Consider the following 27478-nt stretch of genomic DNA (forward strand, 5'->3'; position numbering starts at 1 on the left):
TGGGATTCCGGGCGCGTTTCCGGATCCCCACCGCCTGTCAGCTGTCTCAGGCTGACCCCATGACCACCCTTCCCCGCCCCTTGGGGCGGTCCACGAGCGGACTTCTGGCACCCAAATGGGAGCGCCCATAGATATGCCTTAGCCACTCGCCGTTCATCGTTTTTCATTCAGATTGAACAACCAAAAAAAAAAGCACATGCACATCTGAAGCATAAGGGCAATGACATCCCCAAAATGACTGCCGGGCTCTTGGAAGGAATTCAGCCGCATCTGATTCCGAGGTATCCAGGCACCCGCAGTGGGCGCCTACGTTCCCACACCAGAACCCCATCTGCGGGCTTTCAGGAAAGAGCGGCTCAAGCTGGTGGCGTACGGTTTAGTCGAGCGCGACACAGGTCGTTGAAGGCCCCCTAAGCGGGTGGGGGCTACAGGGGTGGCCGGCAGGGCGCCTGCTAATCTGGGCGCTGCGGTGCGCGGGAGTCCCCTTAGCCGAGGCCGTGCCCCGTTTCGCCCGGCTCCCGGCGCTCTCTGGCCGGCGGTCCGCTCCCGGAAGCCGCGGCAGCTGGTAACAAAGAGCCCGCCGGGCTGCCGCTCCCGGGCTGCGGGACCGGAGAGTCGGCCGAGCGGCTGGGGATGAGCGTGGCTGGGCCATGAGTCGGGGCCCGCGGCGGTGAGGGACGCGGCCCAGGCGCAGGTGCAGGCGGAGAGGCCGGCGCCTTCCTCCTTCCGGGCGCGGGCGCCGCCGCTCTTCCTGCGGTTGCTCCCGGGAGAGAGGCTTCGCCACCTTCCCCCGGCGGGCGCGGAGCCCCCGGGGCTCTCGGCGGACTCTGAGGGGACCCAGCTCTTCCGCCAGGTGCCCTGCAGCTTTGTGTGAAGAGACTGGGCAAGTCTGGTGCGAGTGGTTGCTGTTTTAATAGAAACTTTTTTCAGTTCTTTGTTTTTAGCAATTTTTGCGGAGTTCGCCGTGCTCCCCACCTCTTCCCATCCTGTCCCTCTCGGGAGTCCTTTTCCTAGTCAGTTACAAACCTTTTTACAATCGACGGAGCAGACCGGATATGAACGTTTTTTAATTGAAAGTCTAACTGTTAAAACTGCGTCAAGATAGTAACCAAGATGGACAAAAAGTCCTTTGAAACGGTGCTGGATGAAATTAGGAAGGTAATTACACTTGATTCCTTAAATTATTCTAAGAGTTACGAATTCTTGTGGTTTACTCTGAGATCTTGCGTGTAGATTGCACAAACCGGGAGACCCAGAATTGTAAAGACGGGTTGGATTTGGACGAGTCGTGTAGGAGTTTATATCTTGATACATTTCATGATACGAATAGAAACTAAGTTATGTTAACGCTTAAATGTTTTGAGAATCAGTGTGGTATTGTGGAAATTATAGTCAGAAAATCCTCGGTTCAGAGGCCGACTATACAAACCCTTAATAGGCTGTGTGTTTGGATGAGTGATTTAATATTTCTGAGCTTAACTCCTCGTATTTCAGTCATACAAGAGTTATTGAAAACTGGAGATAATATGTGTAAAAGACTTCTTTAATGGCAGTTATGATTATGGCAGAAGTTACTCTAACGATACTAAACCAAAAAACCAAGTCTGTTTTCATTGGGTCGATTCTGCCTCACATATTTGTTTCCTGGCCAGACCATAGTCAGTGTCCTAATGAAAGTTTAGCACTGAATTTAAAGTCATGTTCATAGAATGGGTTCTCAGTAACAGGAATTTCAAAACTTTTCCCTTCCAGCTTTCCAAGTGTTTGCCTGTTTTTGAGGCTATTGTATGTAGCTGACCTCACAAAATAAGCCAGACAGCTTCCATTCTCTTGCTCATTTTAAGATGGAAAAAAATGTTTGGAACGTAGCCCTGTGCCAGACTGTCAAGTGAAAAAATGAGAAGTTACCCACTTAGAGCTGAAAGGATTTACTGTACCCGTGCTATTAATGCAAGGTGCTTTGGGTAGGCCTCCCAAGGCAATTTTCTGCATTTACGTATCTTAAAGACCCTTGCTCTCTGTTGCTTATTTATTTCAGATTATGAAGTTATTACTAAAATTGCCTCTGAACTTGCTGTTTCTTTCATTGTTTGTAAAGCTTTTTCAAATTTCTGTTTTTCATTCTTTATAAATCTTTCTTTTCCCAAAATTGCATGTTAACTTAGATTTACATACTTGAAAAAACAAAATTTCTGCTTTTGCAAACCCAGTTTGTTGAATTAAGATATGCAGTAAAATATCAATTTTCTAACTATATATTTAGAATTTGCCAAACATCGTTCGTGAGCTTATTTTTAACTTCCATTTATGACAAAATATTTGTGGGCTAAGATAGATAGTAGATTTCTACTTTTGGAAAATACAGAGTGTTCATTTGCTTATTGTCTTCTAAGTTGTGGAAATATCATATAATAAATATTTATGAGGGAAATACGAAATTTTCCAGAGATGCAAATGATGTCCACACTGGATGGGAACTTAGTCCTTATTTCTGTTCTGCAATCAAAATATGTCCTTTGCTCTCTATGCCGGATAATTAGATACATCAGCCTTGTCTTTTAAAATTGTAATAAAAATCTAGGCATATATAAATATGGGGATTACTATTGATTTTTTAAAAAGTTGCTGTCAGACTGTAAATTAAGTCCATTTAAGCAAGGTAGTCTCTTTTCCTGATTGTCACGGTGGGTCTAGAGAGAACAATGCTGGCGTCAGTCCTAAGTGGCAGATTTAAAGCAGAGGCATGTAAGAAGACACAGGAAAAGAAATAGGAAGCTGGAGGGGGGGAATAAGGGAGGGGAAAAAAATGTTAAATTTGCTTTGCAAAAAGGAAATAATAACAAACAAAGCAATAACAAAAACAAATGAACCCATCGTTTCAAGTCGATTCCAACTCATAGAGACCCTGTAGGACAGAGTAGAACTGCCCCACAGGGTTTCCAAGGAGCCACTGGTGGATTCTAACTGTTGACCATTTTGGTTAGCAGCCTAAGCTCTCCACCACTATGCCACCAGGGCTCCATATAGCCTTTAATTATTGAGCTGTTAACGTGCACTTCTGTTTTAAGTACTTTCTCCATCATTGTTTGGTTTGATCCTCCAAACATCCCATAACGTAGATACTAGTCCCTTCATTTTACAGATGGCAGATCTAGTCTCTGCTCATGATTACCCAGCTGGTCAGTGAGAGTCCAGTTTCAAAGCCAGGCAGTCTGACTCCAGAGCACCGAGCTGTTGTGCCTAGGAATGAAACCACTGGGACGTGACTTGCAGGGAGGTCAACACAATCCAGGATTTGGCCCAGAAACTTGCTTTTGACTGTGTCCAGGATAATCAAACTCCTAAGAGTACATTATCCAGAATTATATGTTTTTTTGTTTTCAGTGAGAACTAAACTAATGAGCACCCTAGATGTTTCTCCCGGTTGACTGATCATAGCATTTCCTTCTAGCAGGACAACCTGCGTGGAAAGTGTAAATATAATAATTATAGTAAAAGCAAAGGGATTAGTTGGTTTTTAATTATTAGAGGCTACCCTGGTGGCGTAGTGGTTAAGAATCAGCTGCTAACCAAAAGTCAAGAGTTTGAATCCACCAGCAGCTTTTTGGAAACCCTATGGAGCAGTTCTCCTCTGTCCTGTAGGGTCGCTATGAGTGGGAATCAAGTCAACAGCAACGAGTTTCTGTAGAGGTATAATGTCACATCACGGTGACCGTAGCTGCCTCTGGAGACCATGGCGGTCTGCTGCTGTTTTTATTGTGCTTAGGCAGTTTTGAAATCTGCATATTAATGTGCTGTTTATGTATATTAATAATGTTTTCTATGTCTTTTTAGGCTGTTTTGACAGAGTACAAATTAAAAGCAATTGAATATGTGCATGGATACTTCTCTAGTGATCAGGTATTCCTCATAATTTGTTTAAGCAAAAGCCTTCTTTTTACACCAGTTTTCTGCTGGTGTATTAACCTGCTGGTGGTATTAATCTGCTGATCAAATTCAGAATTGTTTTTATTTCCTTGGTGTATTAAATCAGGAACTTCAGAAGCTTTCTGTTGTAGCAGAATGCTTTACACAACTCAGGAATATTTTACAACCCTACCCACTTTTACCACACTATCATATTCTAACACGAGTTTCAAATTCAGTGTCTTTTTATTAAAAAGCCGTTCAAAGTATTTATTGTTCTGGGTACAATATAAAGAAATTCTGAACTTCTTATGGTTAACTTACTCAATTGTGCACAGTATTTATAAACAGCAGTTACAAAATTTACTACATAACATAAAAATAGTCTTGAACAAATGGGGAAATATGTGTTTATATGAAGCTGCTAAATAAAACTTGTATCAATCAGAAAGAAAAATAGTGTCTAATAAGTAGTTTCTGTAATGCCAGAAGTCATTAAAATAAGTAGTTTCTGTAATGCCAGAAGTCATTGAAAACTTTCACCCATCATTTTAAGGGGAGTTTGCTAACCTAAAGAGCCCTGGCAGCACCGTGGTTAAGTGCTGGGCTGCTAACAGAAAGGCCCGTGGTTCCAACCCATCAGCCACTCTGCAGGAGGAAGATGTGCCAGTCTGCTTCCATAAAGATTTACAGCGTGGTTCCTACCCATCAGCCACTCTGCAGGAGGAAGATGTGCCAGTCTGCTTCCATAAAGATTTACAGCGTGGTTCCTACCCATCAGCCACTCTGCAGGAGGAAGATGTGCCAGTCTGCTTCCATAAAGATTTACAGCCTCGGAAGGTCTATCAGGGAGCCCAGGGGAAGCTCCTTCTGTCCTGTAGAGTTGCTGGGAATCAGAATTGACTCAAGAACAATGGGTTTGCTAATTTAAGAAAGTCTGTGTATGTACATAAACACATGAGGGGTTGGGGGAGAGAGAGACTTGTAAAGGACACTTGGAAAATACTTGATAGAGAAATCAGACAGAAATAGAAATGTGAATCTAGAAAACAGTTTTAGGAAAGGGTGGGCAGTGAGTGAATCTGTAGACTGAGTTAGTAAACCCACCAAGTTTCCACCCGTTTGTCAAGAGCTTCAAAACTTGAAAGCTTGAGTAACTTTCCGTAGTTGTGCCTTTTGTTCTGAATTCTACCTGTAGTTCTAAATTCCTGGAAGCTAATTTGTGATTTCACTTGTGCTACCTGTTTAATGAGTACTTTCTAGCGGTTACATTGCTTTTCAAAATCACCTTATGCCTTTTAAAAATTTAAAATTTTTTTTAAGTATAATTGTTCATAGCTAAGTGCTTTTTTTAAAAAAAATTTCCACTTTGTTAAAGTCTTTAAAAACTGTATTAAGCCATGTTCTGAGTGTGACATTCTAAGCCTATTTGCTGTCTTGAAGATCTTCCTTCCTATATTGGACAGGACAGTTTGTCAAGGTGTATGGTTGGCAGCATTTATCATATAAAACCAAAAAAAAAAAAAAACCCATTGCCGTAGAGTTGATTTTAATAATGACCCTGTAGGACAGAGCAGAACTGCGCCGTAGAGTTCCCAAGGAGCCACTGGTAGACTCGAACTGCCAACCTCTTGGCCAGCAGCCGAACACTTAACCACTACACCATCAGGGCTCCGTTTACCATATAATAAAACCGTTATTCCCATAAAGGTAAGGACATATAACCAAAAAATCAAACCCATTGATGTCAAGTCAATTCCAACTCATAGCGACCCTATAGGACAGAGAAGAACTGCCCCATGGAGTGTCCAAGGAGCGCCTGGTGGATTCAAAGTGCTGACCTTTTGGTTAGCAGGTGTAGCTCTTAACCACTACTCCACCAGGGTTTCCAAGGACGTATACTCTTAGCAAATTAACTTGAAAATATATATAACACTTGTTTGCTACTTACTTATCTCTTTCTAAGGAATAAAAAGTATTTTATTTTTCTTCACATAGCACTCCAGTTTCCAGCGTTAACCATGGTTTGTAGAATAATTGAAACCATAAACACATTTTCAGAAACTCACAGTAAAATAATTAAGTAACTCAGATTTTTTCACCCTTTCTTCTTGATCCTTTTTTATTCTGGACCATCCCTGGAGGCAGCAAAACAGGGCAGTGGGCCATGCAGAGAATTTAGTGCTATAATCTTGGTGCCCTGGCCTATGTCTTCCTGGCTTTGTCTTCGTTTCTCCCTCGTGTGCTTGATGTTCTGGTGAGGTGGGAACCATGTGGGAGCCGGGTTGTCTGTGCTCTCAACTTGGGGCACCTTTTAGAAGCCACTGAGTAATTCATGATGATTCTTACATTCTTAGGGAACAGATCTGTGCTATGAATTCAAGTAAAGGGCTAGAAGTTAGTGGACCTATACTAAAACCATGCCCCTAGACATGCTTTGTAATTAATTAAAATACGTTACTCTTCTCCAGTGTTTTCAACTTTTCCATTCGTAGTATATGTTTATATTTCTGAGCTGACATTTTATCCCCATTTTCTACTTTCGCAACCTTCCTTTTCTTATTTAGAGTGTTCTCGTATTTTTCCTGTCACCTACGTGCCCTTCTTTCCAGACTAGTACTAACAGGACTTCCTATGATAGTGGGAATGTTCGGTCTGCCCTGTCCATCCTGGTAGCTACTGGCACATGTGGCAACTGACCGCTTAAACTATGGTGTTTGCCACTCAGGAACTGAACTTTATTTTTTTGAATTTTTACCTTGGTTTAAATTAAATAGCCACATGGAGCTACTCTATTGGATAGTGCAGTCTGGACTCCGGTGCCCTCTGCTCCTCATCTGAGCCCAGGGGCACAGTTTGAATGGTGATTCAAAGTCCGGAAATAAATCTTTTGGAATGTTTGCATAAATGTTGTTTTTAGAGCTAAATGAGTTCTTTTCTTTCAGGTGGTTGATTTACTGAGATATTTTTCCTGGGCTGAGCCTCAGTTGAAGGCAATGAAAGCATTACAACATGTAAGTATTTTTCCTTTAGAATGTAGAATTTAAGTATTTTGAATTCTCCCAGTTTTCCATAATTCGTCTCAACTTGTAATTTACTTACATTAAAAAAGCTGACGCTAAATTTTATTACTGTTTGATTATTTTAAAATAGCTATGTTGAAAAACTTAAACTTCCTAAATTATACATTTCTATTAAATTGTACACCATAGAGTCCTAATGGGCAAATTGGAGGAAAATATATTCATAGGCAACCAAACCCTAGAATTTAAGTTCTCAAGTGTGTTTATGCAAGTCTTCTGTTTTTTGATCTCTCTCCACCTTTTAGTCTTAAAAGAGTAGTGAGATGCATTTATACTTACGTTCTTTAGACCAGTACTGTCCAAATGAACTTTTTAAATGATGACAGTGTTTTGTTTCTGTATTGTCTATATGGTAACTGCTAGTCACGTGGCTGTTTGAGCACTTAAGATGTGACTATTGTGACTGAAGAGCTGGATTTTAAATTTTGTGTGATTTTAATGAATTTAAATGGCTAACTATATCGGACCATCTGCTCGAGAGCCTAGATCACCAGGGGAATCTAGATCGAACAAGAACATCTGGCCGTATACAAAGAGGATCAGGCATGGGTAGCTTTAACATAATCAATTTACAGATCCTTAAATCCCTAACCTTGTAAACTGACCTAAGACTGGGTCTGTTAGGTTTCTAAGCATCATGGGTCATACTCTGGGAAATGCTGATCTGTGGTATACCTAGCCTTGCAACTGAGGGTTGTAAGAATTTTTTCCTAACTAGTTTCAGCACTATTATCTTCCGTAAGTGTAAACATCACCTTTTTTCTTTTTCTTTTTTTAATTGTGCTTTAAGTGAAAGTTTACAGTTCAAGTTAGTTTTTCATACAAAAATTTATACACATTGTTATACACACATTGCTCTCCCTGTAATGTGACAGCACACTCCTCGTTTCCAACCCAGATTTCCCGTGTCCATTCAACCAGCTCCTGTCTTTTTGTGCCTTCTCATCTTGCCTCCGAACAGGCGCTGCCCATTTAGTCTTAGGTGTCTACTTGAGCTAACTTCACCATTTTATATCTTATGCTCCAGTCCAATCTTTATCTGAAGAGTTGGCTTCAGGAATGGTTATCCCGAAGTTAGCGAATTCCCCACTTCCTCCTTCTCCACCCTCGTAACCATGAAAAAATGTTTTCTTCTGGGTTTAAACATTTTCTTGAGTTCTTATAATAGTGGTCTCATACAATATTTGTCCTTTTGCGACTGACTAATTTCACTCAGCATAATGCCTTCCAGATTCCTCCATGTTGTGAGATGTTTTGCAGAGCCATCACTGTTTCTAATCGTTGCATACTGTTCCATTTTGTCAGTACACCGTAATTTGTTTATCCACTAATCTGTTGATGGGCATCTAGGTTGTTTCCATGTTTTTGCTATTGCAAACAGTGCTGTAGTGAACATGGGTGTGCATGTATCCATTTCATGTACGGGCCCTTATTTCTCTAGGATACATTCCGAGGAGTGGGATTGCTGGATCGTAGGGTAGTTCTGTTTCTGGCTTTTTAAGGAAGCGCCAAATCGATTTCCAAAGTGGTTGTACCATTTTGAGTTCCCACCAGCAGTGTATAAGTGTGCCAGTCTCTCCACAACCTCTACCATGTTTATTATTTTGTGTTTTTTGAATTAATGCTAACCTTGTTGGGGTGAGATGGTATCTCGTTGTAGTTTCGATTTGCATTCCTCTAATGGCTAATGGGAAACCCTGGTGGTGTAGTGGTTAAGTGCTGTGGCTACCAACGAAAAGGTCGGTAGTTCAAAGCCACCAGGTGCTCCTTGGAAACTCTGGGGCAGTTCTGCTCTTTCCTGTAGGGTCGCTATGAGTCAGAATCAACTCGACAGCAACGGTTTTTTGTTTTTTAATGGCCAGTGATTGCAAGCATTTCTTCATGTGTCTGTTAGCTGTCTGAATGTCTTCTTTGGTGAAGTGTCTGTTCATATCCTTTGCCCATTTTTTAATTGGGTTATTTATCTTTTTGTTGTTTAGGTAATGCAGTATCTTGTAGATTTTAGAGATTAGATACTGGATTTGTCGTAGCCAAAAATTTTTTCCCAGGTCATAGGTTTCTTTTTACTCTTTTGATGAAGTCTTTTGATGAGCATAAGTGTTTGATTTTTAGGAGCTCCCAGTTATCTAGTTTCTCTTCTGGTGTTTGTGCGTTGTTAGTTATGGTTTGTATTATGTTCATGCCAAGCATTAGGGCTCCTAGTATTGTCCCTATTTTTTCTTCCATAATCTTTATCATTTTAGATTTTGTATTTAGGTCCTTGATCCGTTCTGAATTCATCTTTGTGCGTGGTGTGAGGTGTGGGCTTGTTCCACTTGCTGCAGATGGACATCCAGTTACACCAGCACCATTTGTGAAAGAGACTGTTTCCCCATCTAACTGACTTGGGGCCTTTGTCAAATGGCTGCTCAATGTGGGTGGATTTACGTCTGGGTTCTCAATTCTGTTCCATTGGTCTACGTATCTGTTGTTGTACCTGTAGCAAGCTGTTTTGACTACTGTGGCGGTATAACAGGTTCTAAAATCAGGTAGCGTGAGGCCTCCCACTTTGTTCTTCTTTTTCAGTAATGTTTTACTTATCCGGGCCCTCTTCCCTTTCCCTATGAAGTTGTTGGGTTTTTTTTCTCCATCTCATTAAAAAATGTCTTTGGAATTTGGTTTGGGATTACTTTGTATCTGTAGATCACTTTGGGTAGAATTGACATTTTCACAATGTTGAGTATTCCTACCCATAAGCAATGTATGTTTTTCCACTTATGTAGGTCTCTTTTGGTTTCTTGCAGTAGTGTCTTGTAGTTTTCTTTGTATAGGTCTTTTACGTCTCTGGTTAGATTTATTCCTGAGTATTTTATCTTCTTGGGGACTTTGTAAATGGTATTGATTTGGCGATTTCCTCTTCAAAGTTCTTTTTGTTGAAGTAGAGAAATCCAACAGATTTTTGTCTGATTGTCTTATATCCTGATACTTTGCTGAAATCTTCTGTTAGTTCCAGTCATTTTCTTGTGGGTTCTTTGGGGTTTTCTGTGTATAAAATCATATCATCTGCAAATACTTTTACGTCTTCCGAACAACCTTGATGCCCTTTATTTCTTTTTCTTGCCTAATTGCTCTGGCTAGGACCTCCAGCACAATGTTGAGTAAGAGTGGTGATAAAGGGCATCCTTGTCTGGTTCCCATTCTCAGAAGGAATGCTTTCAGATTCTCTCCATTTAGTTTGATGTTGGCTGTTGGATTTGTATAAATGCCCTTTATTATGTTGAGGAATTTCCCTTCTGTTCCTATTTTGCTGAGAGTTTTAATCATGAATGAGTGTTGGACTTTGTCAAATGCCTTTTCTGCAATCAGTTGATAAGATCATATGGTTCTTGTTTTTTGTTTTATGTATATGATGGATTACATTGATTGTTTTTCTAATGTTCCGTACCTGGTATGAATCCTGCTTGGTCATGATGAATTTTTTTTTTTGATATGTTGTTGAATTCTATTGGCTAGAATTTTGGTGAGGATTTTTGCATCTAAGTTCATGAGGGATATTGGTGTGTAATTTTCTTATTTTGTGGTGTCTGTACCTGGTTTTGGTATCAGGGTTATGCTGGCTTCATAGAGTGAGTTTGGGAGTATTCCATCCTTTTCTATGCTGTGAAATACCTTTAGTAGTACTGGTGTTAACTCTTCTCTGAAAGTTTGGTAGAATTCTCCAGTGAAGCTGACAGGGTCAAGGTTTTTTTGTTGTTGTTGGGAGCTTTTTAATAACCTTTTCAATCTCTCGTTTTGTTACAGGTTTTTTAGTTGTTACCTGTGTTAGTTTAGGTAGGTAGTGTGTTTCTAGAAATTTGTCTGTTTCCTCTAGGTTTTCAAATTTGTTGGAGTACAGTTTTTCATAGTATTCTGTTATGAATCTTAATTTCCGTTGGGTCTGTTGTGATAGCGCCCGTGTCATTTCTTATTTGGATTATTTGCTTTCTCTCCTGTTTTTCTTTTGTCACTTTGGCCAGTGGTTTATTGATTTTGTTGATCTCAGAGAACCAACTTTTGGTCTTAAGTCTTTCAGTTGTTTTTCTCTTCTCTATTTCATTTGATTCTGCTCTAATTTCTGTTTGCTTCCTTCTGGTGCTGGAAGACTTCTTTTGTTGCTCTCTTTCTATTTGTTCGAGTTGCAGGGTTAATATTTTGATTATGGCCCTTCTTTTTGGATATGTGTGCTTTTATGGCTATAAATTGACCTCTGAGCACTGCTTTTGCTGTGTCCCAAAGGTTCTGGTAGGATGTGTTTTCATTCTCATTTGATGCTGTGAATTTCTTTATTCCAGAAGTCCTTAAATTCTTCCATAATCCAGTAGTTTTTGAGCAAGGTGTTATTCAGTTTTCATGTGTTCAATTTTTTTTTTTCCTTGCTTTTTCTGTTACTGATTTCAACTTTTATAGCTTTATGGTCAGAAAAGATACTTTGTCATATTTCATTGCTTCGGATCCTGTTAAGGCCTGCTTTATGACCTAATATGTAGTCTGTTCTGGAGAATGTTCCCTGTGCATTGGAAAAGAATGTATACTTGGCTGCTGTTGGGTGGAGTGTTCTGTATATGTCTGTGAGGTCAAGTTGGTTGATTGTGGCATTTAGATCTTCTGTGTCTTTTTTGAGCTGCTTTCTGGATGTTCTGTCCTTCACCGAAAGTGTTGTGTTGAAGTCTCCTACTGTTATTGTAGAGCTGTCTGTCTCTCTTTTCAATGCTGTAAGAGTTTGTTGTACATATTTTGGAGCCCTGTCATTGGGTGCGTAAATATTTATTATGGTTATGTCCTCCTGGTGTATTGACCCTTTGATCGTTATATAGTGTCCTTCCTTATCCTTTGTGGTGGATTTTGCTTTAAAGTCTAATTTGTAAGAGGTTAATATTGCCACTCCTGAGCTTTTTTGATTGTTGTTTGCTTCATATTTTTGTTTCATCCTTTGCGTTTTAGTTTGTGTCTTTGAGTCTAACGTGTGTCTTGTAGGCAGCATATAGATGGATTTTTTTTTTTTTTTCTTAATCAATTCTGCCACTCTCTGTTTCTTTATTGGTTCCTTTAGTCCATCTGCATTCAGCATAATTAGTGATAGGTCTGAGTTTAGTGCTGTTATTTTGATAAACATCACCTTTTTATATTACCTTTTCTAAGGAAAGTAGTACATTTAAGTATTTTTTTGTTGTTGCTATTCTATAAATGAACACATTGGAAAATATGGGTTAAAAAAAAGGCTCATAGAACTTAGATCTTGACCTGTAATAGTTAAAGCGAAAGAGCCTGAGGGTAGTTCACACATTTTTAGAACTTCCTTTTGAATTGCTAGAGCTTACTTTTGAGTAAGTAGTTTTCGCCTAAAATGTTTATATTAAGAACATTTAACTATACCCAAAACCCAAAAAAAAAAGTTTTTGACAGGAAAACTTCTCACGCTGAGAATAAGATTATGCTTACATTAATAGAAAATGGTGGCCGTTCATCCCGCAGAGGTGGTCAACATACTCAACTGCTTCACCTTCAGTAAAGACAAACTAGTTGCTCTTGAACTGTTAGCTTCGTAAGTATTTTTCTTTTTACTTCATTAGAGAAGAAGTGTGAAAACTTAGACTGTCTTAACTCATTAGTGTATGTTAACGTGTCAGGATTAAATTAGTGAATGGGACTCTAATGAAATATGTTCTGTGAGAGCATAGTGCTGAGCTCTTATCACTTCATGTGAATGAATAGGGTACTTCTCAGACATGATTATAACTTACAGAATAATGGGGCTTATCGAAATTATCAGTTTGCCTGCATTTCAGTGACGTGCTTTACCTTTGTGCTCTGAGTAACTGGAAAGCCATGCTGGTGAAGACGCAGGACTTAGAGTCAGACAGAGCTTCTGCCACTTACTGACAGTGTGGTTCTGGCAAGATTCTTATTCCACACGAGCCTTATTTTCCTCACTTGTAAAACTAAGGACCTCACCTGTTTAGTAGTGTCTGTGAAGTTTAGATCCCTAAGGTATGTGGAAGACTAGCGGAGCATTTAACAGATGATCATAATGATTGTAAGCGCAGAAGGGAGGAACTGGTCCCTTTGCATAATTGAAAAGTGTCTAAGTTGCTGCTTACTTAGAACACAATTTTTAAATTCCTTGTATATGTGTAGATGTCCACAAAACACAACATTAAAATAAAGCGTAAGGTAAAACTTAATTTTTAGATCAACCATGATTTTTATGCATTTGACATAGGGGTTTATTCTACTGCCTCCTCTCTCTCAGCACTCATTGTAGAGGTTATATTTTCAAGAATTTTAAAGTCGTGATTTTTATTTATAGTATTACTTCGTGGTTTTCAAGTATTCAGTTTGATAAACTTCATTTCAATTATATTTATCCTCTATATAAGCACGATATTTAAATTGGCCTATTAAAAGTAAAAACGTTGAATTGTACATGTTGTGTTATATACATTTTTACTGTAGTTGCAAAAAGGGATATATGTTGCCTATAGCAAAGAAAGGACAAAGTAAATAATGAAACTTTTCTCCCAGCGTAATGGAGAAACTCTCACTTACAGATGTTTGCGCAACAAAGGTTGCTGACCTCTGTGTGTATGTCTAGGTTCTTAAATGAAAAGCTGAATTGTATTTCCTTGGTAGAAACATCGTTGATGCACAGAATTCTCGTCCCATTGAAGATTTATTCAGGATAAATATGTCTGAGAAGAAACGGTGTAAGAGAGTTCTTGAACAGGTAATTTTCTCAAGCCTGCTATGCCAACGGTACATTGGTTTTGCTGCATGTTGATGAAGAAAAAAGTAACTATCCTGTTCCTGTGTTAACTTTAGTGGGTAACCTGACTGCTTTTATGAAGTGGGTTAAGATTGAACAGAGCAAATTCAGAGCTGGGTAAAGGAGGTGCCTTTGGGGGTAGAGATGGCTTGAGAGTGACAGACCAGTTGGCCACTCAGCTTGGGCTTCATGGGGTACTTAAGTCTCAGTCCCTTGGTAGCTTTACCATGGCCCCAAACTTTTGTGTGTAACGTTATGTATTTAAGAACTTGATTTTTTAAGTTTGCTTTATCGTCAGACTTCTGTTAGTCAAATTCATAAGAGATGAATATTGAAGCAAAATTCTAGTTTATTAATATAAAATTTACAAGAGCAGTAGAACTTTCCAAGCCTAGAAGTCTTGATTTGATCACCTAAGGTGGTTGTTTCCTAGGGTTGTTGTGGCTGGAAACTCGAGTGTTTTGTGGACTAGGCCTCTGGCCAGTGTTCATCAGTACAACTTTTCAGAAAGGTAAACTTGAAGAGTCCTTAAAATGTTGATACCTTTTAGGCCAAAAATTCTTCTTCTGGGAATTTACTCTAAGGGAATAAGTAGAAACGTACAAATAAGTAGAATCTACATATTCACCTGGTACTATTTAAAATAGCCAAAAATTAAGGTTTGGGTTGTTTGGTAGGGGGCTGGCTTCTGTATCTAAGCAAATGTGTTATAAATGAAATATATAAAGCCAGTATAGTTCTATAACCAAATATAAAACATACATATATAGCTGTATATGTATAACTTAACACACCTGCTCCTTCTTTATCTGATCTCTGATCTGACATTTCACATTTACGACAGTAGTAAAAAGTCTACTATCTGACTATTTTGCCCGTTAATGACGTCTGTCTGGCAGTAACCCTTTCATGACCAGTGGTACATACAGTTCACACCTACATTTTACACCTCTTGGGTTTATTGGGAAGGTACTGGTCCACTGACAATACGTTTCCACCAGTCCTACCTCCCTCCCCAAGTCCAGAGGGACATATGTATCCCATCAGCCCTACCCCAGAGTCCAGAGGGACATATACGTCCCACATAATATTTTGTGATCTGATGTGGTCATCCTGCATTTCTGCATAGTGCCAATTTTCACATAACAACCTGGTCTTTGGAACTTAACCATGTTGATAAGTGAGGAGTGGGTGTATCCCTATAACATGGTATGGATTTATTGGAATGTACGTTGCATGATATAGTGCGTTTTATTCGTTTAATAAATACTGAGCACTAACTCAGTATGTGTTACTTTTCAGAAGCCAGATGTAATAATAAACAAGCTAGGTAAAAATCCCTTCCCTCAGTGTATCTTATAAGCATGTTACATTGTGTCTAGCACTGTCTTTGATAAATAGCTCTTGTTTTTTCAACAGCACAACTCTTTGGACACCCAGTGTCCTGTGTTGTTTATGTTTTCTCCATTAAGCTGTAAACTCCTTCAGAGCAGGGACCATGTCTCTTTCATCTCTGAGCCCTCCTTGCTTTTCCTATAGCATGAATTGGATGATGTTATTTCTTGGTGGTGGAGAGATGATACAGGTTAAATAATAAATGGATTTTTCTGCACACAATTTACAAAGTTTGTTGTGAAGATAATCTTGTATAGTTGTTGAGTTGCAATGTTAACAACATTACGACGTGACCATTTTAATAATCCCACTTACGTAAAGTGATTTTACTGATTAATTTTGGTCACATTCACAGCTGGACAGTAAGTATGGATGGTGTAAGAACAGACTGAATGTGATGTTGTTTAATTCATGTTCCTTAGCCAGGCTTCTCAGTACACATAATACCTGACTTTTTTTACACTGTCTTGTTTGTTATATTACAGGCTTTCAAGGGAGGCTGCAAAGCTCCTCATGCCATGATATCTTCTTGTGGAACAATTCCAGGAAATCCATATCCTAAAGGAAAACCTAGTCGCATAAATGGAATTTTTCCAGTAAGCATATTTTTATGGCTATGTGTGAAACTTCCTGTGGCTAGGAATTAAATTTATCATAGTTCTAGTATTTTAAAAATGCCAGTTGATGAAGCTTTCACAAAAGAAAGGAATTTTATTATGTCAGCAGCTTAATTCATAGGTTCACTACTAATTGAAAGTTCATATTTAAACTTCATTAAAATATTTGTGTGAAATCTAAAGAAAATAAGCCAAACACAGAAGAGGAAGGTTTTTGTTTTACTTTGCTTTTCCAGGCATTTTAGAAGCACTGATTTACATTAGTAAAGCAGCATTTCTCAAATGTTCAACATTCCTTAGACAGTTTCACAGTTTGGGGAATTCTGTATGTGATGTTCTAGTCTTGGAGAATCACACTGCATAATGTAGACACTGAGAAGTCAGGTATGTAGGAAGGAAACTTGTTTTTATATCATCCAGCCTTCCTCAAACCTCTTTGTGAAATAACTTTTACAAAGAATGGTATATCTCTATTGCTGTGTAACAGATAATCCCAAAATTTAGTACATTAAAACAGTAAATATGTACTACCTTACATAGTTTCTGTGGGGCAGGAATCTGGGAATGGCTTACCTGGGTAGTTCTGACTCAGGCTTTCTCGTGAGGTTGCAGTCACCTGCAGGCTTGATTGGATCTCAAGAATATGCTTCCAGAGTCACTCCCTTACATGCCAGGTAAGGTAGGCATGGCTGTTGGCAGGGCCTTTGTTCTTCACCACCGGCTTTCCCATAGGGCTGCTTGAATGTCCTCATGGCATGGCAGCATCTTCCTCCAGAGCAAGTGATCCAGGAGGGCAAGCGGCAACTGCACTATCTTTTATGACATGATCATTTCTGCAGTATCCTATATGTTACACAGGTCAGCCCTGTGCATTGTGGGAAGGGACTACTCAAGGGCACAGGAGGTGAGGATCACCGGGGCCATCTTGGAAGATTGCTACCATACTAGTGTGAACCAGTCAGGGACACGCAGTGGCCGTCTGTCAGTTTACTCTGGTCTGTTAATTACAGCACTGTTTAATGAGGTCTTATTTGCCCTTGTACAATATAAACAATCACAATGGTTACAGAGAATACCATTTTTCTCATCTACTTTCTACTGTGTTACAGGCACCCCTCTTGAGTCTTTAAACATTATACGTGTGATGCCGTTGGAAATGTTCTTTTTGTAGACAAAAAATAATTAGAACATACTTTATGCTCTCCTTCTACTATTTGCTTTGTGTGTTGCGTATATACTTAGGTGTAACTCTGTAAGTTTTGTGAAGGTTCTGTAGCTTATAAGGGTTGAGCCCTTTGTTAGCAGTCATGGTGCCAACTGGGACAGAACTGGGTCTAGAATCCAAGTCTCTGAACTCCTATTAACTTAAGTCCTTTACTTCAGTGTAACACTGTGGTTTTATTGTTGTTGTTTGGTTGGTTTTGGTTTTTACTTTTTTCTTTTTTGGTCTGAATTACTTTTTTTTCTTTGTCTTTTTTTTTTTAATAGGGAACCCCTTTGAAAAAAGATGGTGAAGAATGTAGCAGTGAAGGCAAAGGAATAGCTGCACGGATTCTTGGACCGTCCAAACCAGTATGTTTAGAAAATAAATGATGAAACAAGTCTTAACTCCTACTTAAATTTTTCTGTCTATTCAAAGCATAAATTTAGGTTTTGCTTTGCAAAGTTCAAAGTGTACTAGAAAACCTAGGTGAGTAAGAGTGAGTGGTCTAGGGAAATATAGTGCACTTGGTCAGAAATGTTAGGGACCATCTGAGGTTAAATGTTTAGTTTTAAAGTTTTTTCTGCAGCCACATTCAAGTGCCTTGTGGGTGGAAGGTTGGTTGGAGTGGAAGTACCAGAGGCTACCTTGCAGTCCTCGACTATCCACATTACAAGAACTCCTGTGAGAAACAGTCACAGACATCCTAGTCCTTTCACTAGGTGAGCGCTTCAGACAGGGCCATTGTTAGGAGAGCTAGGAAGAGCCTGAGCCCTGCCCCCACTGCAGGGGCTCTCTCTCTCAGTGTTAAAGTGCCGCCCTTGGCTTAGATTTGGATATCAGATTCTATAAAGACCAATTCTTTGGATGCCCTTTGTTATTTGCATAAGTTCCATCAACTATTAGATAAAATATTTTTGGATTTATAGATATTTCAAAAGACTGAAATAATTGAATTCCTGATCCCAGACTGGGGGCAGTGGTAGTTCAGCGGTAGAGTTCTTGCCTTCTTGTGCGAGACCCGAGTTTGATTTCCCGGCCAGTGCACCTCAAGCACAGCCATCACGCATCCGTCGGTGGAGGCTTGTGTGCTGCTCCGATGTTGGACAGACTTCAGTGGTGCTTCCTGACTAAGACTAGGAAGAAAGGCCTGGTGATCTATTCCCAGAAATTAGCCATTGAAAACTATAGATCACAACAGTCTGATCCTGTTGTGCGTGGGTCGCCATGAGTCAGCGGCAAACAACAATTCCAGTCTCTATTCTACCAGAGTTCCCAAAATGCCAAATGCTAAAGCAAACAATGCTTTTTCTTCCAGAAGGTGAAAAGAGGATGGGAATGACAGGATTAATTCCTAATGAGTTTAGAAAGATGTTGCCATGGGAGGTTCTTGGGTAACGAAGATGCCAAAACCGAGCAGATTTCCTGTGTAATATAAGAGGAATGAGTATTCGTGGATCAACCTGGGCTGGGTCAGAGAGGAGGTTGCTGTGAGGATAAGGCCTGTCCCTTCATCAGGGACGATACTGAAATAAAAAATAAACACCTGCACAGCTGTCTTTGACAGAATCTGCCGTTGAAATTTAATAGGGATCGCCTTTATTAAAGCAAAGAACTTTCTCTCACTTGTGCTTGTTAAGATTTGATACTTTGGGGCATTCTTAGCCTATTAGGACTAAATATTTTGAAAGCGAAACTTTGTGTTTTATTTTGCCAGGAGACAGCTTACTTGATTTTCTTCTAACTGTAGTACTTTCCCCTTCCCCTAGCCTCCTTCAACATACAATCCACATAAACCTGTTCCTTATCCGATACCTCCGTGTCGGCCACATGCAACCATTGCACCAAGTAAGACGTTCCTTTCTCTCTCTTTTTCTTTTCTATTTTTTGCTGTTTTTATTTATTAAATTGAAAGTAAACGCTGGCATATGTACTTGGGGAATCTGAAGCAGTTGTGCAATACACCGTGACGAGTTTGATTTTCCCACAGTCAGCTGCTAGTGTCCTTTCTGCGGCAGTGCTGCAGACAGAGTTTGTTCAGGGATCTTCTTTCTATTGTGGTGAATAGGTAACAAAACATCTGCCATTATAAATTATTTTTAATGATTATTGTTAGTTTTCACTTTGGTAAATTAATAGGAAGTCATCTTGGGTCTCTTTTTGGTAGTTGGCATTCAAATCAGAGGCATCATTAATGCATTGGACTTAGAAAAGTCAGGTATATGTGCTTGGCAGGAAAGGTAGACAATTTAAGTACGGCTGGTGTTGCTGCCATGCAGCTCAGTGACTTTATACCTGGAATGAGCATTCAGTCAGAAATAGGAATCTCCAGTTTTCCTGTTTGGTCTCAGTTTCACATGATTTTCGTGGAGTAGTGTCAATGAAACTTTTAAGGGTCATTTTTATACGTGACTTTCACCTAACCTTTTACACCTTCACAAACCTCCGTGTAAAATGCAGTCCTGTCATGTAACAATTTTGAAGATGAATTAGATGGCTGCATTAATAGTTTGAACTCCTGGCCACAGAATAATACTAACTGTGTTCTTTTTCTATGATGTTTTTATTTCAGGTGCTTATAACAATGCAGGTCTGGTACCATTAGCCAGTGTCATAGCTCCAGGCGTCCCTCCTCCACCACCATACACTCCTAATCCAGTAGGAACAGGTAAAGTAATGAGATGATGGTACTAGAAGGAACTTCCTCACTCATACACAGATGTGCAACTGGAGGGGAGAGGTGTGGGTTCCCAGCAGAGGGAGCTCAACCTCCAGAGCCTGGGGGAGCTGAGTGTGAATCCTGGGTAACGTGGGACACTTTATGTATCTTGGTGGACTTCTGTTTTCCCATTTGCAACACAGGATAACATTTCACTTTAAAAGTATTATTCAGTAATGTAGTCAGTGACTATGTGCTGTATCCGGGGATACAAAAGTGAGCAAAACTAATTCCCTTTTGCAAAGAGTTCGTAGTCTATTGAGAAATACACATAAGAAAAGAAAAGACAATTTCAGTACATTCTACGTAGCTGATTCTAGGTTGCCCATTTTTTCATAGTTTCACTTCTGAGATCAGGATGTGGTTTATCACAAACGGCACCTTAGATTTGTGATGAGATGGGATGATCAGCACTGTGACATACTTCACGTGTTGTGGATGCTTATAGGTTGGGCATCCAAACCAGGCCCACTAAGGTAGATGTGAGCTTTCCACCTCATCTACCCGTAAAGTGTGTTGACTCAGTAACACAAAAAAAAAAAATAAAAAAATTTATTTTTAGCTGCCATTTAATTGAATTAAGTTGAGGGGGAGAGAACAGGTAAGAATAGACTGGTAATGAAAACAGGGAGCTATCAGAGGCTTGGAGCTGGGAAGTGACATGGCTTGATCTGAGTTTTTAGATGATTAATCTGGGGAATTGGCTTTGAATAGATTATGGAATGAAAAATTGGATCAGAGGGACCAACCATGAGACTACGGTAGTAGTCTATGTAAAAGGTCCTATTCAGATGAGATGTGGGTTCCAGGTGAGTGGCCCTGAAATCCATGTATGCACCACTGCTAACTAAAGGCTGGCAGTTCAAACTCATCCGCTGTTCCGTGGGAGAAAAGACCTGGCGACCTGTTCCCATAAATGTTTCAGCTTAGGAAACCCTATGGGGCAGCTCTACTCTGAGGAATGGCAAGGTAACAATTGCGGGGCTATCAGCAGTCTAAAGGGGCCCTGGTGGCACAGTGATCAAGTGCCCTGCTATTAACCAGGAAGTAAGCAGTTCGGACTCACCAGTGGCTCCTCAGGAGAAAAGACCTGGCAGTCTGTTCTCCTAAAGAGTATTGTTGTTAGGTACCATCAAGTGGGTTCTGACTCACAGTGACACTGTGTACAACGGAACAAAACACTGCCTGGTCCTGTCCCATCCTCATAGTCATTACTGTGTTTGGGCCTTTGTTGCAGCCACTGTGTCAGTCCATCTTGTTGAGGGTCTTCCTTTTTTTTGATGACCCTCTACTTCAACAGGCATGATGTCCTCCAGAGACTGGTCCCGCCTGATAACATGTCCAAAGTACATGAGACGAAATCTCGCCATCATTGCTTCTAATAAGCTGTACTTCTTCCAAGACCGATTTGTTTGTTCTTCTGGCAGTCCATGGTATATTCAGTATTCTTTACTAACACCAGTAAAGATTACAGTCTAGGAAGCCCTGTGGGGTAGTCTGACATTGTTCTGTAGGGGTGCTGTGAGTTGGAATTCAGTCGACAACACACAGCAACATCAGTGATCTGGCATTTGAATTACCTGGAACACTTGTTAAGAACATTCTTAGTTCCCCATTCCTGGGGATTAGAGGATTAGAGGTGGTACCTGGTATCTTTATTTTTAACAAACACTTCAGGTAATTCTTATCTTTAAGCAAGATTAGCAAATACTAAGCATACAAAGAACCCAAAAGGGATCAGAGTATCACCCTTTTCTCAAGGCTTTCCGTTAACTCCAGATTCAAGAGTCCCCAGGGGCGTTCTACCTCCAAACCTTTATTGAGAATCTTTGGACAGTGGGGCAGATGCTTGTGTGACTCAGCAAAGGAGCTGTAGGAGAGAAACGGGATTAATGAATGTATGTGTGTGGAGGTGAAGGGTAGCAAAGGATACCCTGCCCAAGGCCAGTTTATCACACGCAGATTGGAAGGTAAGACCCTGTGGGTGGGTTGGGTGGGAGAACTAGTGCCTGGCAGAGGTGGGGAGGGGGCTGGAATCCCTCTGTAGCTTGAGCTCTCTGCTGCTGGTTGGCACGGTTGTCTCCGCATTCACTTTTAATGGTGTAAACGCTCCACTAGACCACCTTGGCCCACATGTGTGAACATGGGCAGGTTGTAGAGATAGGAACCATGTCTAATGAGCAGTAAGTAGTCTGTGACAAGCCATGGAGAAGTATAATTGATTTATGAATGTCAGTACTTGGTGAAATTACTCCTGCTGTGGGGAAAAGCTTGCAAGAAGGTAGTATGAGGAGCTAGAACTCTCCCCAGCCTTCCCAGTCCAACTTTTTGCTGTGGGTCTGTTGGGAAACCCTGGTGGCCTAGTGATTAAGAGCTACGTCGGCAGTTTAAATCTACAAGGTGCTGCTTGGAAACCCTACGGGGCAGTGCTACTCTGTACTTTAGGGTCTCAATGGGTGGGAATCAACTCGACCGCAAGGAGTTTGGTCTTGGTATTGGGAACATGAGATAGGAAGTTTAAATATTTTTCACGTATTGCTGGACTGTTTTCCGAAAAGGCTACGGCAGTTTACAGCCCTGCCGATGAGAGTTGATGAGAGTACGGTCTCTTCACGTCTTTTCAGGATGGAAGATCATCTGCCTTTTAACCTTTGCTACTCGGAAACCCTGGTGGCGTAGTGGTTAAGAGCTACAGCTGCTAACCAAAAGGTTGGCAGTTCGAATCCGCCAGGCGCTCCTTGGAAACTCTACCAGACAGTTCTACTCTGTCCTATAGGGTAACTATGAGTCAGAATCGACTCTACGGCAGTGGGTTTTTTTGGTTTTAATCTAATATGCTAATTTAACTTCATTTTCGTCTTTTACAAAAGTGTAATTTTTATTTGGATCAGTTATTATTTATTGCATGTTTCCGAGTTTTGTGTCTTACTTAGTAAACCTGTCCCTACCCCAAACAGTATGAAAATAATCGCATGTGTTGAAGTGTGGCTTTTCCATCCGCTTGCCATCTGTTTTGTTAATGTGTGGGCTACAATAGAACTTTGTTTTCTTCTGGCCTTCCCAGAAACGCATTCCCTTTAACTCTCCAGAGTAGATTCAGCGACTGTTCGCAGCGTACCACAGTGACAGAGGAGGGCTACAAAACATTGTTTCCAAAATGTACCATTTTATTCCTTGCCCCTGTTTATGGGACCTTTTGCCATTAGTTTTACCTTTTGGGGTAGGCAGATAGAGGCTATGAAACAAAAGCTGGAACCAGGTTTACTTATCTTGGTTGAAGTTTTCACATCCCTGGCTAGTCCAGATATTCTGGGTCTTGTAAAATCCTTACTCTGTCTGCAGTTTATATACATACAGCAGACGAAGTGAAGGTTCATCTTCATTTCTTTTCCAGATAGTCATCAGTCGTGCCAGCGCCACTTACTAATTTTCCCCACTGACTTGAAACACTGTGTTTATCTTACGCTTCTCTTTTTTCATACATACCCACACGGATCTAATTCTAGATTCATTCTGTTCCAGCCTAGTTTTATGTTACAAATATACCATATTCATTTGATTAGCAGGTGTATAGTATAGCATGTTCTGTTATTTCATAAGGCAAGCTCCCCCTCACTTTTTAAATTTTTTTTATTATTCTTAGAAGTGTATTCTTGCATATTAACTTTAAGATCATTTTATGTAATTAAAAATAACGGTTGATTTTATGCATACAGAGTTATGTAGTAATTTTGGGAGAATTGACATTTTCACGACATGAAGCGTTATCATTCAGTGGTATGTGTCTTGCTGTCATGCCAAGTGGTAGTATTTTTCTTCCTCAGGGCTGCTTTATGTCTTTCGAGAAGATGCTAAAGTTTTCTTCATGCAAGTTCTGTGCTTTAAGTTCATCATTAGGGATTTTAGAGGCTTTTTTTTAATTACAATTATAAATGGAATATCTCATTTCTAGGTATGTATTAAAATAGAGAACAAGTATTGATTTTTATTTATTTTTTACCTGGCCATTTGTAAAGTTTCTATTCTAATTTTTTTTTTCTGCTTTGAAAGTCAGGGTATAAAATAATATTATCTGAGCTATACTTTTGCTATAGAAGTATTCCTTGTTCATAGGCCCTATCAGTTATTTGCATAGTGATTAAGAGCTACAGGCGCAAACCAAGAGGTCAGCAGTTCAGATTTACCGGGTGGTCCTTGGAAACTTTATGGGGCAGTTCTCTGTCCTGTAGGGTTGCTGTCAGTTGGAATCAACTCCATGGCAATGGGCGATCAGGTATTAATATGATCCATACCCTGGAAACCCTGGTGGAGTAGTGGTTGAGTGCTATGGCTGCTAACCAAAAGGTCAGCAGTTCAAATCTACCAGGTGCTCCTTGGAAACTCTATGGGGCACTTCTACTCTGTCCTGTAGGGTTGCTATGAGTCGGAATTGACTCGATGGCAATGGTTACGGTTTTTACGGTTAGCCCTGCTGGCATAGTGGTTAAGAGCTACAGCTGCTAACCAAAAGGTTGGCAGTTTGAATCCACCAGGCGCTTCTTGGAAACCCTGTGGAGCAGTTCTACTCTGTCCTGTAGGATTGCTGTGAGTCGAAATCGGCTGGATGACAACAAGTTTTTAACAGGCTTAACTCCTTTTTGTTTTCATTCTACAGAAAGTATTTTGCCAGTACCTTTATTTTCCATTTTTTATTGTTATTTTTTAGGTTTTGTTTGTTTATTTAATAGGTTGATTGGTTTGTAGATTACATATGGCTGGAATTCAATTTTTAAACCATTCGGAGAGACTTTTAATGAAAATCATCTATAATCACAAGAATTAAACATTTACTCTTAATCCTTTCATTTTATTTTTATGTTCATTGTTGTTCCTTTATCCCAGTTTTTCCTTTTCCTTACTTTTGTTTAATTGGATTAGTCAAATTGCCTTTTATTTTTTTTTTAACAACTCTCTCCTTGCCCACACTCAAACTTAGACATTTTCTTAATTTTGCTGTTGATGACCTTCATATTTTTAATGGTTGACAATATACAGAAACTAAAAACTACTTTCCACTAACTTCCACATACCCTCCCCTTTTTCATCAATTTATGGATTTTGTTGAAATACTATACATTTTCACTTCTGGACGTTTAGCAATCTTCCGAACTCATGACTCATGTTCTCTTCTTTGATTTCCTGCCCTGATATGCTTGTTCTAATTTCCTTTTGATAGAAAAATGCCTTTAAGTAGTTAAATCAGCAAGGATACATATGTAAGATTATAGATGATGTCTTAGTCATCTAGTGCTGCTATAACAGAAATACCACAGTGGATGGCTTTAACAAAGAGAAATTTATTTCTTCACAGTAAAGTAGGCTAAAAGTCCAAATTCAGGGTGTCATCTCCAGAGGAAGGCTTTCTCTCTCTGTCAGCCTTCTCGTCAGTCTTCCCCAACACTAGGAGCTTCTTTGTCCAGGAACCCCAGGTCCAAAGGATGTGCTCTGCTCTTGGCACTGCTTTCTTGGTGGTATGAGGTCCCCCTGTCTCTCTGCTCACTTCTATCTCAAGAGATTGCCTGAAGACACAATCCAATCCTATAGGTTGAGTCATGCTTCACCAATCCAGCTGCCACCCATCCTGCCTCATTAACATCATAGAGGCAGGATTTACAACATATAGGAAAATCACACAATACCAGGCATCACGGACAACCCAATTGATACACACATTTTTGGGGGGACATAATTCAATCCATGACAGATGAGAAACCCAATTTCAGCAATTTTTTTTTCTTAATTAGTAATTTGGTATCTTTCTTGGAAGATTACAAAGAAAATATGCTTTATCTTCAGATTTCAGAAATGGGTTTTATATCTAAAGCTTGTTAGCTTTTATACTTACTATGGTATTTGTGTGTGTATGTTTTTAACTTTCACTATGTTTTCAAAGCTCTTTTTCTTTCTTTCATTGAATCGCCACTGATAGGCACCATCTGTTTTAGTTGTTTACTTTTTGTTCCTTGGTCAAGCTACTGAGTTCCTTAAATGATCCATGATCTTTCTTTGCTCACCATGCCAGGGGTTGTGAGTTCCCTTTGCCCCTTATGCCTATCACAATGTTGGTTTCTTTGGCAGTAATTTTCCCCCATGGTTACACTGGCTAATGGGCTAGTTAGACAGGTCCTTCTGTCTGGTGGTGGGGGTGGGAGGGAGTGTGTTTTAGGTTGTGGGTCTCTGGTCTCACAGGCTTCAAGTCAGCCTCAACTGTGGTAGTCGTTCTTTGTGTGTGTGTGTGTGTGCTTCAGATGAATGTTTACAGAGTAAATTCCCAGGGCCATTGAATCGACAGTAAATTAGTTTCTCACTAAATAGCACACATACTGTTTTGTGATATTGGTTGTAAAACCCACGACATGTCAACAGTCTTCCCTTCTCAACCTTGGGTTCCTCATTTGCATGCGTCTAACTTTCCTATCCACTCCTGCCGTCTTGTCCTTGCCCCTGGGCTGGTGTGACCATTTAGCCTCATATGCGTGGTTGAGCTACATGTATTATTATTTTATGAGCCTGTCTAGTCTTTGGCTGAAGGGTGAACCTTAGGAGCGACTTCAGTACTGAGTTAAAAGGGTATCCGGGGATAGGCTAGTTCTTGACAGCCCCTGGCATAGGACCTTTTCCAGAGCTGAGTACAGCAAGTGGGCAGATGCAGATTTCTTTCTGTTTGTTTGGGTGATCCACTTGGCTTACGATAGTAGACCCGCTCCCTCATGTATCAGTTTGTCATACTGCTGTGGCTTGCCTGTTGATGTGATGCTGGAAGCTGTGCCACCAGTATTTCAAATACCAGCAGGGTCACCTGTGGTGGACAGTTTTCAGCAGAGCTCCCAGACTAAGACAGATTAGGAAGAAGGACCTGGTGACCTACTTCTAAAAAAATTGGCCAGTGAAAACCTTATGAATAGCATTAGAATTGTCGTCTGATGTAGTGCTGGAGCCCCTCGGGTTGGAAGGCAGTGAAAATACGATTAGGGGAGAGCTGCCTCTTCAAAGTAGAGTTGACTTTAATGAGGTGGATGGAGTCAAGCTTTCAGGACCTTCATTTGCTGATGTGGCACAACTCAAAATGAAGAAAGAAAAAACAGCTGCAAACACTACTAATCAAAATGTGGAATATACAAAGTATGACTCTAGGAAAATTGGCAGTTGTCAAAAATTAAATGATGAAATAAACGCATAAAGATTTATATCGTAAGCATTAGTGGGCTGAATTGGACTGGTATAGGCCATTTTGAATGAGAAAATCATATGGTCTGCTATGCTGGGAATGACAAATTGAAGAGGAATAGTGTCCCATTCATCATCAAAAAGAACATTTCAAGATCTATCCTGAAGTACAATGCTGTCAGTGATAGGAAAATATCTATATGCCTACAAGGAAGACCAATTAACACAACTATTCAATTTGGAAACCCTATGGGGCAGCTCTACTCTGTCCTATAGGTTTGCTATGAGTCAGAATTGACTCGAAAGCGGGTTTGGTTTTTTTTATTATACAATTTATGCACCAACCACTAAGGCCAAGGATGAAGAAATTGAAGATTTTTACCAACTTCTACAATGTGAAATTGATCAAGCCAAGCAATCAAGGTGCATTGATAATTACTGGTAATTGGAATGGGAAAGGTAGAAACAAGAAATATCAGTAGTTGGAAAATCTGGCATTGGTGATAGAAATGGCGCTGGAGGTCACGGGATAAAATTTTGTAAGACCAACAACTTATTCATTGCAAATAT

General features: G+C 40.0%; 1 protein-coding gene across 6 annotated transcripts in view; it reads left to right on the forward strand.

The window, feature by feature from the left end:
• Positions 1-15: 15 nt before the first annotated feature.
• The window catches only part of PROSER1 (proline and serine rich 1), a 42178-nt gene continuing 14715 nt past the window's right edge, over positions 16-27478 (forward strand). For 2 of the 6 annotated variants that reach the window (XM_023551364.2, XM_023551365.2), the window contains exons 1-10: positions 16-1158; positions 3835-3900; positions 6852-6920; positions 12455-12549; positions 13638-13731; positions 15651-15761; positions 16388-16456; positions 17271-17354; positions 18753-18831; positions 19556-19651. In XM_023551364.2, the coding sequence (XP_023407132.1) occupies positions 1114-1158; positions 3835-3900; positions 6852-6920; positions 12455-12549; positions 13638-13731; positions 15651-15761; positions 16388-16456; positions 17271-17354; positions 18753-18831; positions 19556-19651 (808 nt within the window). In that variant the 5' untranslated portion in view covers positions 16-1113. Of the gene's footprint in view, positions 1159-3834; positions 3901-6851; positions 6921-12454; positions 12550-13637; positions 13732-14203; positions 14282-15650; positions 15762-16387; positions 16457-17270; positions 17355-18752; positions 18832-19555; positions 19652-27478 lie in introns of those variants that run through there. The other 4 variants (XM_064270207.1, XM_003412635.4, XM_064270208.1 and 1 more) reach the window with 4 other exon arrangements.

Source organism: Loxodonta africana, chromosome 17 (genome assembly GCF_030014295.1).
Source record: "Loxodonta africana isolate mLoxAfr1 chromosome 17, mLoxAfr1.hap2, whole genome shotgun sequence".
NCBI classification, from domain to species: Eukaryota; Metazoa; Chordata; class Mammalia; order Proboscidea; family Elephantidae; genus Loxodonta; species Loxodonta africana.